Source organism: Lepisosteus oculatus, chromosome 15, assembly GCF_040954835.1.
Source record: "Lepisosteus oculatus isolate fLepOcu1 chromosome 15, fLepOcu1.hap2, whole genome shotgun sequence".
Taxonomy (NCBI): domain Eukaryota; kingdom Metazoa; phylum Chordata; class Actinopteri; order Semionotiformes; family Lepisosteidae; genus Lepisosteus; species Lepisosteus oculatus.
The window spans coordinates 1,766,056-1,780,206 of record NC_090710.1 but is presented as its reverse complement, the minus strand read 5'-3'; the positions used below and the strand labels follow the sequence as shown (position 1 = coordinate 1,780,206).

The following is a 14,151-nucleotide window of genomic DNA, read 5'->3' as shown; positions in this document are numbered from 1 at the left end:
CCTGCTCAGTGCAGTACCGAGATGAGATGCCTATAATGGAAAACCAAGTTGTTATGCTGGGATGGTGAAGTCTATGTAGAGTCTTTGAGTTAGTGTCCAAAATAGGCGAGAGAGTAACTAGGTAAAGCAAGCAAGAACATTAAACCATACTAAGGTGACAAAGATGAAATCCACAAATCGTAGTCGTAAAGTATGCCAAATCCAGAAGCCAGGGAATCAATGTACAAGAAGAAAGTCTCCGGGAAACTGGGAAGTTGAGCTCAAACAGGATAGACCCAATACTGAGCACTGAGCTGACCGCAGACAGCTCTAAAGTATCTTACTGCTGGGGGTGTGATGGTGAACAGGTAAAGTGAGTTATTATCTAGTTCAGTGAGAACTAGGCCTTTTGAAAGGGACAGTGGTCTGATTGCGTGAGACCAGTCATAAATCATGAAGAACTAGTTGTTATGATTTTGTTTTTATTGATATTGCATTCAAATCCTGAACACTCAAACTGTAGACTTCTAATGGTAAGATAAGTAAATATGAGTGAGAACTAAACAGAAACATTGAAATATGTTGAGGTGGCATGGTGGTGCAGTGGTTCATTGCTGCCTTGCAGTACTGGGACCCTGGATTTAACTGCAGATGTGGGCTGCTATACACCTGGATTTTGTTTGCTCTCTCCGTGCTTGCCTAGGTTTTCTCCAGGTGCTCTAGTTTCCTCCCACAGTCCAAAAATACACTGACAGGTTAATGGGCTTTTGGGAAGATGGTCCTGTCCCAAGGTGTGAGTGTGTGCATGATTGTGTTTGTGTCTGTGAGTCTGCCCTGAGATGGACTGGAGTCCCACTCAGGCTTACCCTGCCATTCGACAGTTGCTTGCTCCGGCTCCCACAAGCTGCTGCTGCTACTAGTGGTGCTGGTGGACCAGTAGGTGGTGCTTTTGCTTTTCCACTAAAAAGTAATGCCCACTGTGGAGACCAGAGGCAGCTGGCAGGGGCTTGCTGTAGGAGGCAGCATACGTCAAACAAACATGAAGTCAAGGCTCTCAGTACCTGCAATCAGTGCCCTCAATTGTGTACATAAAAGTACTTATAATGTTTAGTATGTGAGTTGTTTGTAATGCCTTACGATTCAGTCTCAAATATACTATTTTTTTAAACAATGTCGTCTTACTTGAGAACCACCAGGTGAAAGTTTTGGGGCAGGGTCCCCTCCTCTTATTAATCAACAGTCTGCTCGCCATTGAAACCTCAAATTCTCAAGTGCTTATGCCTCAGGTTTCAATTTTACCTCCACCTCCTCTTTCAATTTCAATGTTGACTTTGTATCCAGGCTCCTCCATGCTGTTAGTGAAGTTCATTTCTTGGCCTCAGGTTAGCAGTGGCACCTAAGCCCTGCTGGGGACCCCGACCACTCAGTCCTTAGGGGTGCCTATGCCTTCTTCCTTCTCTCCCCAGAGGGCTCAGCTCTCACTTGTGAGGTAGTGCCTCTCGAAGCAACTCAAGCACCACGATTGCACACGGTTTCCCAGCACGGTCCTACACTCTCTAGCCCTGGCTTCTACCAGTGAGATACTCTTCTTGTGTTTTTAATTGATACACCTTATTTTCAAAATACCATTATTGACAAGTATGTATCACTAGATTTTTCAAACAAATAATAATAATGGCCACATTAAAATATTAATACAATGACTGATAGACTGGTGTGCTCTCCAGGGCAGAGTTTTTCCTTGCGCACTGATCTCAGCTAACAGAGAGGGACACAATAAGAAGTCTAGATAGAGCTCCAAGAGGAGCATAGGGTTTTGTTTTGGTTTCTGGAGTTTTGTCACACTGTATAACAAATGAGTATTGATTTTTTTACCATACGGCAGCATTTGTGTGTCTTACAACACCTTCCTGTTTAAAGATACCGGCTACAACAACCTGCTCCCCCAGGTGAAATAAATTTGCTAGACAAAGAGGGTGGACATCTCAGCTTTTGCTACCACCACAATTAATAATGGATATTTTCCCACTTTACAATGCTGTGTGTAATGAGGACCTAATTATTATACAATTACAACACATCCCTTTGCATAACGTTGCATGTACAGATTTTATTTTTTCAAAAGAAAAATTAGTAAGTATAATTTGTACCTTGACCATGGATTAATCTCATTTGATTTGGTTTCCTGATCCATCCATTATTAGAAGGCTGCTTATTCCTGGCAACCAGAGCCAGTCAAAACATATAAGTCTTTATGACTTATGTAAGTACCTCACTAAATAGTAGGGATGAATTAATATTAAGGCTTCCACCAACAGTCCTGCCTGAGAACTTAGAAAACACTAAGTGGGCATTGCAGGCCAGTCCATGATCCACCAATACCTGCACAGAACATAGTTAAATATAGGTTAGGTTGTTGCTGAAAGTACAAAAAATGTGATCTCTCAAAGAAACAAGAAGTTCAAATGTGAAGACGTATACTGTGAATAGAGATATACAGTACAGTGCATATATTCAAATGTAAATAGAGAAACTATTGGGGGTAAAATTAAAATGAACTCTTTAGTATACTTCCCCCTTTCTAAGATTAAAGACCAATTTCTTTACACTAGGTTCGAAAGAGAGGACAGGAGGAGCAAGAGATGGAGTCTCTCTGAGGTCTGCAGTTGGAGACCTCTGGCTGTAGTCTTGTCTTCATTCTTTTGTTAGAATAGATAGAGGTGGACAGAGAATGGGAGCCAGCAGTCCGTTTGAAAGCTCTGTATATCTGCTGCATCATCAGTTCCACAGAGTGATGGAACAAGGCAGAGTGAGTAACAAGAGCCTGCAGGTTGTAAGAGCAGATGTGAACCCAGCAGTTATGCAACTGGAGTCTGATACTTGTCCCTGTCACATGCGGGTCAAATCAAGCACAGCCAAATACAATTCAGTCCTTCTCAAGAACTCCAGTGAGAATATCAGTGTTCTCCAATAGGCCGTTTCGTGCCCTGTAAAAACAGTGATACTCTAGCGACAACTATGTGATCTTACTACGTGCGTATAGCGCCTCTCTTACACAAGCAGCGTTTTAAATAGAAGGCGGGCTCTGTGTGCAGAGATTTATTTGAATGTATTTTTAAATATTGATACAAATAAACATTAAAAGAGACACCAACTTTATAACTATATGTGTTTATAACCACTTTTGTGTATTTAATTGCACTTTTTCAATATTATTAATCTTGTAAACAGATTTCCCAATTTTTTGTAATGCAGACAAAGCTAAACAAAAAAGAAACCAAAAGAAACTCCTGCACTCTGGGAGTTGTAGTCTTTGCAGGTGACCAGTGAAGGTGGCTTATACATTGCCTGAAAATCTAACGCACAAACAGTTCAAAGATACACACTGGAAACTTACAAGGAATCTGTGATAATTTAACTTATTTTTTTGTTTGTAGTAAGAAACCGCAGAACTTGTGAAATGTTTTCCTAAGAAAAAAGGAGAACGGCCCGCGATGATTCACTTCTGAATTGACATAAAATACATTTTAACCAATCAACGTTTACCGGCTAAAACGTTTCCGCGGATGATTGGAGAAAACGTACAAAACAAAAAAGGCGAATAATTCTGACCAATCAAGTGTTAAAAAAAAACACAAAACACATGGTCTGGGTTGTGCGCGGGATTAATTAGATTCGATTTGGGACCATGGCACCTCGGAGAAGTGGTAAAGCTTGCAAGAAGGTTCTTAATTTTCAGAAATATTTGCAAGCGACCAAACGTCAGCCAGCAAGCCCTGGCGCCCGACTGAAAGGCAAAGGTGATGCAAACGCACCGTTTGCGTCTGCTCCGGTCTCCAGAAAGGTCAGCGGAGCCCTAGCCTCAGCGCGCAGGTATGAGGAGCCCGGCGATGACTCCGAGCCGAGCAGGTTTGCGGGCTCCGGCGACACCCTTGTGCTGCAGGATAGCGACGAGAGTTCCTCGGGGCCAGGCTGCGAGGTGCTGGTCCAGAGCGTGGTGATGCTGTGCGGGTCGTGCAGGACGGTGCTGGCGGACTCCTGGCAGGTATGCGGAGAGGACAGGAGAAAGGGCATCATCGCCTGTGCCAGTGAGTACCAGCACCGACGATCGGACCCCAGAACAGCGCTAAAACTGTTCTTAATAATAACACGGATAGTATAAAACAAGAAATAGTAGCTCCAAGTGAATTATGTTGTGGTTAATCCTTAATCTGCACAAGCGTTAAAAATGGCCATGTATCTTTCGTAAAATAATACAAAGCGTTTTGGTGAGCTGTAAATTACATTTCTCAACCGACTTGACAAAAATGGCTAGATTTGTCTATAAACGAGAAGATCAAAGTATTTTGTTAGACTGCGGCGAACTGAAAGCAGCGTATTTACTGGAGATTCTCTCTTTAAGGGATACATTAAAATATGTTTTCCAGGCCTGGAAAATGTGAAAATATATTATAAAACAACAGTGGAAGTCTTTAAATGAGAGTACGACATACTAACAGATAAATACGTTTATCCAACTGAAGATCATGCGATTTGAGAACGGTGTATTCCTAAAAACAATGAACAACCTTATGCATAAAGCGCGAGAGTGAATTATGACTGCTTTAAACAAATATGGTTTGTTGGAACATCAAGAGTTAGCATCCTACAAAATTATTAAATTTTACTTCGGTGACTTCAATAAAAGTCACTAAAGCAAAGTTTTATTATAGTTCTATAGTAGACTATATAAGGCGTTTTGGGTTACAGTAGTATGGTGTTTGGACAAAAAATCATTTCAGATTTTATTACATGAATTTGAAGTCCTGACTCCTGCCAGATGTACTATGAATGTTTGCATGTTTAGTATTGAAATACTCCAAGATGTGATGTATAAATGCCACAAAAAAGCTCCAGCTGTGTAATTACATCGTATGAGTATTTTTAATGAACAAAAAGCATGAGAACTGATAATGCATTGTCCGTCATGCACACTTCTGACAAATGGACTTTCTGGAGGAAGTTTTGTACAGACATTGATTGTATTCCCACTGTCCGCTTCACTTGCATGCCATTCAGGTGATTTTTTTATTTTTACAGTCAACACGCTAGAGGTGGGTTGCAACAGCAAGCCTAGTTAACCGCACAGCTATGGTGACGTGTCCTGCTTCATGATAAACCTGCTAGGTGTAATGTCTTGAATTAGCTATCAATATTCATCCATCTTTCATCTGTCCGTTTCATGCCCATTCAGGGTTGCAGGGGAGCCGAAGCCTGTCCCAGCAGGTAAGGGGTGCGAGGCAGGGTACACTCTGGAAGGGACGCAGTGCGCACTGCAGACAGCCAGACAGTGTCCACACTCACAGCAGGGCCACGCTTCCCAGAAGACAGTGAACCTGTTTTGTCAGAGGAAAACCAGAACACCCAGAGAAAACTCGCACTAACACAGGAAGAATGTGCAAACTCCGTGCAGATAGTAGCCCCGGCCCGATAGTAACCGACATGGCTTCTGGGAAGATTGGCCCCGGTGAGTGTGTGTGCCCTGCAATGCACTGGTGGCCAGGCCAGGCCAGGGTGTGTTTTGTCTGCACCCATTGCTTGCAGGAATACATCCTGGCTCCCTCACGACCATGTACCAGATAACGTGATTATAACACGGATGGATAGCTTTATACACCTTTTAAATTGATTTTTAATATCTTTTATTTTCTCTCAAAACCAGAGTGTTCAAACTGTACACTTTTGTGGTTGAAAGAATTTAAATGTCAGTAAAGACCTGTTAAAATATGTGTTTTTAAAAAAATAATAATTTTAACCAATTATGTTTCCAAACCAGAAGTAACCCACAATGTCAAGATGAAGGAAGATCTTGAACTTGGACTTGATAGCTGGCTGACCGACTGGTATGCACATTTCCAAAATATAATTTTTATTTTATTTTCTTTGGTTATATAGTGGTGTCCAACACTGTTGCAAGTTATACATGTATACATACAACTGTATACATCTTAAATCATGTCCTTTTGTTCAAGTGTATGTAGGGAGTCTTTATTTTTGTCTTTAAGAAATTAAAATGTTTTTTCAGAGGTATATTGATGTTGTTCTTAATATAGAGACAGTAGATTGCAAGAAGTGGTCTCATTTAGTTGAATTCAGAGGATTTAATATTTTTTTTGTTTTTGTAACTGTATGATGTGCCTTGTGGCTTAAAAAGATGGGTAAAATAATGTGGTCCAGCTCTATATGAAGAACACAATTGGATACTACAGTAGCTTAGCAATTTAAATATACATAACTAAGAATACTGAATTGTAAACTGTGTATAGTAGTGAAAGACGCTATACAAGGAGCAAACATTTGGAGTCTCGGAGGAAAAACGCAATCTCTCCACCACCAGCACACTGGCAGATTGTCCTTACAGAGTTAAGTTAATTAAGTTATCTTAAATAGATGTTCTCACTCAAATACCTGCTTTCTATTGGCAGACATTGCATGCATCTGGTCTACTTGTTCAGCCTTTTAAACACAGTTGCTGAGTCCCTAAATCCAGACTGAGATACTTCACTGCCTGGGAAAGTTTAGTTTAGCCCATGCGTGCACATGGGTATCTGATATCAGATGTGCAGTTTGAGAGAGGCTCTGAAGAGGGCTCTTGTTGGGCTCAGGTTTACCAGAGATTTTGCATTTGAGCAGTGTTTCTTGTTGATTGGTCTGAATGTAGAACTTAATATGTGCTGCATTGCATCTGAGCCATAGAGGAAAGAGAATTTATACGGAATGAAGCTTCATGTCTATGTTGGTAATCATTCTGGATTGCAACCAGCATGGAAATAACTTTTATTTGGTTGCAATGTACTGTGCAAAAGCCTGACGTAAGCTTGCTGTGCACTTGTAAGAACACTCTCAGTACAGAACGTGAACAATTAAAGCCTTTGTGTTATTAGCACTAAACAGAATGAAATTAAGATTTAATCTTTTTTTTACAGAACCCTGGTGTGTGCAATGTTATTATATATGAACTTTATTGTTATATAGATCATCAGAAGGGCTGCGAAAAGAGCCAATGGGTATAGAAAGGTTCCTTTCTTCTGCCAAGTGCCTATAGCTTTACCCAAGGGACCTGGGAGGATTGAATCGCTTCAGGATGCAAAAGGATTGCAGTCAGGAGGGGTGGGTTTGTGGTTCCTGAAGTGAAGCAGTTTTACAGTGGCCTGTTCTTTTTTGTTATTGTAGTGTTTATTACAGCCTCAACTGCAGTGGCTGTAAGAGTTTTGTGGGCGTAGTTCTGCATTCGACACCTCCGGCTCTCTCTTCTTTCCGGAACCTCTTCCTTTTGATGAAGGAGCACCTCATCTGGTCAGTAAATAACACCCATTATAAGAAATTGTCCTCTCCCTGTAGGGAAGCATTTATATTCCTGAATATTTAAACCTACGTACTATGTATTTTGTTTATGCATTTTACAGGGTGTTTTTATACATTATTTACATTTCTGGTGTATTTTTTTTAAAGTTTGCTAAAGCATAGGAAACACTAAAAACGCATAATGCATCCAATTTGCTGACATTATACCACTTTCCCTACATTTTAGGATGCCATTGATATGCATGACTTTTAGACTTTTATAAGGGTATGTTTTACACATTTTTGCATTTTATTACATCTGTTTTGTGGGGAAAGTCTGGTATTTGAGATTTTGCAGACAAATTTGCGGAGTTAGACTGGCTTAGAAAAATCTTAGATGATGAAAGGTAACACATATTGCATCGGTGGGATTTCGGTGAAGGAAGCTGAGATCCTGACTGCCTAATCATTAACACCAGGTTTCAGCCCGGACCACTTCAGGTTGATGTGTAAAGTGTTTTGGGAAATTCTGTGTGGAAATGTAAGGAATTATTATTGCACAAAGTTATGTAGGTTCTGTCCCAGATTATTCCACCAATTTTGAATAGGAATTAGAGCTGGCTATTGTTCTGGCCAAGGATAGAAAGAAACACTGTAAATGAAATAGATTTATGGTGCCTTTCATCCCAAAAGATTCCAAATTCTTTCCTGAAGGGAACATGAAGGAAGTCTTTATCATGTTTATTAAGCTATCGCGCAAAGCACATAACTTAGTGTATATGTTTGACAGGCGGTTTCTGATTTCTGTTGTCTGTGCCAGGATATACAGTATTCTGGATTTAGATTGATGGACACAGTGGAAAAACTTAACAGGCTTTTCAATTCATACGTTTTGACAGCAGTGTGCAGAATAGGTCGGGGCTGTGGACTTAGGACATTACTGGAAGGTTGTAGGTTCACATCCCATTTGAAGATCTGCTCTGGTACCCTTGCAAGGGTACTGGAGCTCTGACGGCTCCCATAAATTGCCTACCAGTATTAATGAGAACAAATTTAAGTTGTTTTAAAAAACATCTGTCAACAAATATCATTATCAGGGATCTCAGAAGTTCTGCTCTCAGGTGGACCTTCAATATACTTTGTGAAAGATTAGTCCTCAGATGTTGCTCATTCTTCCTTATCTTTGCAGTTATATTCTGAATACTTGTGAAATTGTGAAGGGTACTGATGTGCTGTTTGACCAGCATCTCATTGGCGATGACATCTCTAAGGTAGGGCTATTAAAGATGGTTTATAATCTAAAATATAAGCTCAGATAATAAAACTTTTTTCTATCCAAAACTCATGTGCAATTACTGCTTATTCAGTGATCTGGTAAGAATGTGAAGCAAACTCTGGAAAACCGTTATTTATTTACAACAATTGAGTATCGCGGTCATCGATATTCTCACCATGTTCGCATAAGTTTTCTCCAGGTGCACTAGTTTCCTCCCACAGTCCAAACTCTTACTGGTAGGTTAATTAGCTTCCTGGAAAAATTGACCCTAGGTGTGAGAGGTGTGCCTTCTGATGGACTGATCTACCCTGCCCTGTTTCGTTTTTTGGGATGGTCTGCAACCCTGAATTGGAGGAAGTGGTTAGAATATGGATGGATTTCATAGAATAAGTTACCTAAACATTGTTGCTGATAAGTGTTTAATAGCACCTGTTTAGATCCAGTTTAAGATCCTTGATCTAACCCGCAGCTGTCCTCGTCACACTGCCTCCCTAGTTTTGGTACTTTGTCTCCATTCATACTAACTCTCATTCTCTCTGCTCCTGCCTCTTTCTCCTCTCTGCTGCACCCATGTGGTGGAGCATTGATGAAGAATTCCCAGCCTAACAAGATTAATCTTTGCCAAAACAGACTATCTTCAGCTTTATTTAATTGGCTAAAACATTAATTTCAGCTGGCACATTGGTCTGGCAGACAGTGCTGCTACCTCTCACCTCTTGGGTCCTAGGACTCAGGTACCTTCTGTGTGGTGTTTGCATGACCTGCGTTTGTGTGGGGTTTTGTCACAGTTCTCTCATTTCTTCCTACTGTCAAAAACATGCTCTGGACGTTATTGCTCTTGTATAGCTCACAAATTGCAACATGTTTGTGTATCCAGTGATGTATGTCAGGTCTGGGCTGTAGTCAGGAACAAGTGGCTTTCTGATAAGGGATGGGTGGAATCTCTGTCACTTAGATGACTTTGGGTGTGTTAACCCAAAATAGGTTTGCTTTTTTCCTTTTGGAGCAATTGTAGCTTCCGATCAAACTTCATCATATTTAGCTATGTTTATGCATGGTTTAATGTAGAGATCGGGATAAATACATGTTTAGATATTCCGCTGCTAAATGTTTTAAGTGTACAGTACCTTTCTTAAATGGCAGGAATACTAAGTCTTAAATGTATTACAAACAATCTGTCTTGTAAAAGCATATGACTGCAATCATGAGCAGATAAAATAAGAAATCAAAACTTTCAATAGAAAGGTATTTAAGATTATTTAAAACAACTTTTTAAACCCCTTTAACAACCTGTTCTTTAGAATATGTACTGCTTAATAATTGCTCGTGTGCATTTCACTAGATGAAGTGATTACTCCTGTAGGCTGTGCCTTTGAACTAAATGAAAAAATGTTATTTGGGCTTTCATGTCCTGGTGCCTTCACAATCAAAAGGAGCAGGTAGCATTCAGTGCCACATGGGTTGTTTACTGATTAAATGTACATTTTGTAAATATGTCTTGAGGAATATTTAATATTGTTTCCTTTGTTTTTCCTTTTGCAGTTAAAGAGCAAGCTTATTCAGCTGCACCAACGTGTTGCGATGATAGAAGAGAAATTAGCCAGGTGTCTGAATAGATAGATCCCTGAGGTGGGCAGCCTGAAGCCAAAGGAAAAGGCATTGCATTACGCCAGTCACCCTGGAGTTCCAGGGAGTGGTGAGAGATACAAGCCATCTCTGTCAGACCGTGTTTTGGGATGCACAAATAAAGAGGCAAAGGTCCAAGTGTTTTTCACTCTGGCAAAAATCAGATTTGGGTGGTTGCAAAAACACCACACTTATTATTTTAGATTTTGTGAGGTATAATTTTGGTTGTCCAGTTTTGGATAATGTCAGACCACCACCAAATGATTTTAGTGATTTGACTGCATTAATAAGGATGTAAAATTTTTGGTTTGGTTGGGCAGATGCCTACAGCTTCTAAGCCTCTGGTTTGGTGCACACCATTGTCAAGAGCTCCAGTCCACTATGGGCATGTTCTGGCTGGATTTGTTGGTATGTTACAGTTAGCAACATGTATAAGGCTTGTAAATTGAGAGGTTCAATTTATAGTTACCTCAGTTAAGTGATGAGTGCCGTGCAGTGCAGCAAGAACCAGGGGATGCTGCTGGCCTTATGGATGGGTGTCTTACAGTTCCAGATCCACCCACTCCAGCTGTGCTTTGTAGTTTCCAGGGCACGGAGCAGCCAGGTTTTTTCATGTTTCCAGAATGGAGTAAAATAAACTATTAGCAGCTAATTGAAACAATGTAGCACAAAATGATTTTATTTTTTTAGGTTTTTAGACTACATGTTAAAGAATAGTTGCAACAAAATTGTTAAAAGAAAGTTCTGCTTCTTAATGTTATTGTTAGTGTTTTTTCCAAGTTGTTCAGACATTTGGGTTATTTCGTTGATCAGATGTTTTTAATAGTTCTGTACAACTTGATTTAAATTAACACCTGCCCATCAGGATGTCCACATTCACTTGATGCAGAGGTCTTGGTGAGTCTGAGGATTACAGTGAAGAAGAACAGTATTGTTCTTTTCTTCAGCCTCACTATATGTTGCTTCAAATTTCTAAATAACCACTATGATTGTATATCTATGTACTGTATATTTATACGGTAAGTTGGTAAGTGACTTACCATATAAATGTAAATGGTAAGTCAGTAAGTGAATTAGTTGTGAAGTCTAATATACTTCACGGACTAATTTGTTATTAGTATCAGCCTCTGGGAAAGTCCTTCACTGGAATCCAGTAGTGTGTGATCTAGATTAAAAGGGGTTTTTGATGCTTAGTGTAGTCCTGATGAGGAAGACAACTGCAGTTGTCGTGTTACAGAAGAACCCCCTTTATAAACAAGCAGCAGTATTGGGCATGTTTATGGATAGGGACTTTGCTAAGGACTCCTCCCAAGTGGCTTAACCAGCACAGTCCTGGGTTTATGATCCAGATGTCATAAATTCCAGCCTGGGTCATGTTGCTAGCTGACTGACTGGTATTCCTCACATCTGAGGGTCAATGGCCAGGGCTCTGTTGGTGATAGGGCAACCTGTGGGGCTTCCTGGGCACTTGCAGACACAAGGTGCTGCTGGTGAGGGATACACCTCTGCTTCAGTCGGTGCTGAACCGCTAGAACAAGACTTTGATGTTTTTAAAAAAAATGAGTGGCTCAAAGGTGGACAAGTTGGAGTAGTCTTATACTGAGGTCACTTCCTTGTTCTGCTCTTTGTATGGTTGTGGGATTCGTAGACTGAAGTCAAGAGGTGAAAAATGAATTGGCGATTCTAATGTTTTAAAAAATCAAAAATAATTATCTGAAAAGATATTTCCCATCTGGCAAGTATATTTGGTAAAAAACTTTACTTTCTGACAAGCATGTATACTGTATATATTATGTATAGATTCTCTGGAAGTATGTTAAATATTTTGTACCTGTTGTTTATACCTATGCATAACCCAGTGCTGTTCCTGTTAGTTTGCATTAAGGTGGTCTGTCTCTGCAGAGATGAGTGTAGCTTGGGAACAGCAGAAGACTTGGACTTGTAATCTGTTTAAATAACTTGTAAACAAGTGTGGTCTTGAGTTGTTAATAAATATTTTCTTAAATTCGTGTCTCTTAATTGCTGTGCCATTTAAACAAGTTACAGTGTTCTGGTTATTGGAGTTTCATTTGAACAGTGGAGCCTGACATTTTAGATTAGCACCAGGATTATTTTTCTTTTGCATTAATACACAACAACCTGTGCTTAATTTAACCTTTTTTTTTAAGCTGCACTCTGGGACCTCTAGGGATATTACCAGGTTAGCAAGAAAGATTTAGTTTGCGTGTTTCATATTTAAGATATACCAAGAAAATAATTCAATAAAAAGGGAATACAATGCTAAAAAACCCATGAGCAAATTAGGGGGGAAAGACGAATCTCAACTGCACCATTTGTTAAAAGTCAGAAGACTTTGATAACTGTGTCCAGAGAAAACATGCATGAAACTAGCACAAGAGTATCATTCACTGTTACCACCTCTGCTCCAGAAATAGTTACTTCTTAATACTTCTTGCGAAATATTGCTCAAGAAGAGAGAGATTGTGAAACATGCTCAACCAAGGCACATTTAGGTGCATCTAATATTGTCTTTTGGGGAAATTTGGTCCTGGTGTGAGTGTTTACATGTCCTGTGTCTTTGTCCTGTGATGGACTAGTGCCCTGTCCTTACCCAGCCAATAAACAGTGCCTCGCACCCACTGCTTGCAGGGACAAACCCCAGTTTTCCCATGACCTTAATTGGAAGAAGTTTGGAAATTCTAGTCCATAGGGAGCAGTGTCATCTACTGGTCTACCAACAGCTATGGAAAAATGTGGTTTGTTAATAATAATTAAGTGATCAATTGTTTCACCGACTTGAATACAAGGAAGTCACATGAAAGATGATTAAAAAAACATCTTAGTTGTAGATAAGGATACTGAGTGAGGTCATCCAGAATATGTAATTTTTTATGAACAGTTTGATCATTTAGAAGTTAATAGGCAATCATTTCAAAGGGAAGGTTTTAATAAATTGAAGCATAAGACTGAATATTTATAGATATATAGAAACAAATATTTATAGATTATAATGTACAACTCTGTTGCCCAAAACATGTATCCATCCTATTCACAAACAATTTCTATCACAGACCAACTACTGCACATAGAGATATACATCATCTGGGAAAGGAAGTCTGATTTTTAAGAATGGTTATAAATTAGAGGAGGCTGGTTAATTTAGCCCACCTAGTACATTTGATAGTTAATTTTTCTGCAGAGCCAATCCAGCCATTTCTTAAAAGAAGATGAGGTGTCTCAAGAAACATGTCTTGGGAAGAAGTGAGAAGACCAGGACGTGATGCCTTCCCTCTGCAGCATATCCATCAGCCAACATCTGTGCAGCTCCATAGGAACCTGACAGCACCTCTCACACGCTGTTTGTCTGTGCCAGGATATATTCTGGCTTTAGACTGATGGACACAGTGGAAAACCTTAACGGGAAGGAGGAGTGGCTTCAAGAATCAATTCATAACTTTTGTCAGTAGTGTGACGAATATGGCAGGGCTGTAGACTCATAACTGAAAGGTTGTGGGTTCACATCCCATTTGAGGCTCTGCTGTTGTACCCTTGAACAAGGATATACTGGAGTGCTGACTGCTCCTGGAAATGGCTGAGCAGTATAAATGAAAACAAATGTAAGTTGTTTGAAGTGTCAAAAATATCGGGGATCTCAGAAGCTCTGCTCTCAGGTAGACCTTCGATATACTTTACGAAACATTCACATTGCTCAGTCTTTTGTCTCTTTGCAGTTATATCCTAAATACCTGTGGAACTGTGAAGGGTACTTATGTGCTGTTTGACCAGCACCTCAACAGCCAAGACAACATTACTGCACATGGAGATAAACATCATTATCTGGGAAAGGACATCTGATTGTTAAGAATGGTTATAAATTAGAGAGGGACGGCTAATTTAGCACATGTTCGTTTGGCAGTTAATTTTTCTGCAGAGCTAATCCAGCCATT

At 39.9% G+C, this 14,151-nt stretch overlaps 1 protein-coding gene across 3 annotated transcripts; it reads left to right on the top strand.

The window, feature by feature from the left end:
• Positions 1-3,540: 3,540 nt before the first annotated feature.
• On the top strand, positions 3,541-12,209 carry LOC107079419 (protein Mis18-beta-like). 3 transcript variants are annotated; one of them, XM_069179074.1, is made up of 5 exons: positions 3,541-4,067; positions 5,798-5,861; positions 7,192-7,314; positions 8,492-8,573; positions 10,121-12,209. In XM_069179074.1, exons 1-5 carry the CDS (start codon positions 3,668-3,670, stop codon positions 10,196-10,198), a joined length of 747 nt encoding a protein of 248 aa, XP_069035175.1. In that variant the 5' UTR covers positions 3,541-3,667; the 3' UTR covers positions 10,199-12,209. The 3 variants fall into 3 exon arrangements, with proteins under 3 accessions (XP_069035175.1, XP_069035176.1, XP_015219027.2); XM_015363541.2 differs by having other exon boundaries at positions 3,545-4,067; positions 5,795-5,861; XM_069179075.1 differs by lacking the exon at positions 8,492-8,573 and having other exon boundaries at positions 5,795-5,861; positions 10,121-10,207.
• Positions 12,210-14,151: the final 1,942 nt, after the last annotated feature.

Bases quoted from the DNA above. Each gene is read 5' to 3' on its own strand.
- LOC107079419 (XM_015363541.2), top strand. From the start codon at position 3,668: ATGGCACCTCGGAGAAGTGGTAAAGCTTGCAAGAAGGTTCTTAATTTT. The intron at 5,862-7,191 runs GTATGCACATTT...TTGTTATTGTAG, and splicing joins GATAGCTGGCTGACCGACTG to TGTTTATTACAGCCTCAACT. The intron at 8,574-10,120 runs GTAGGGCTATTA...TTCCTTTTGCAG, and splicing joins TTGGCGATGACATCTCTAAG to TTAAAGAGCAAGCTTATTCA.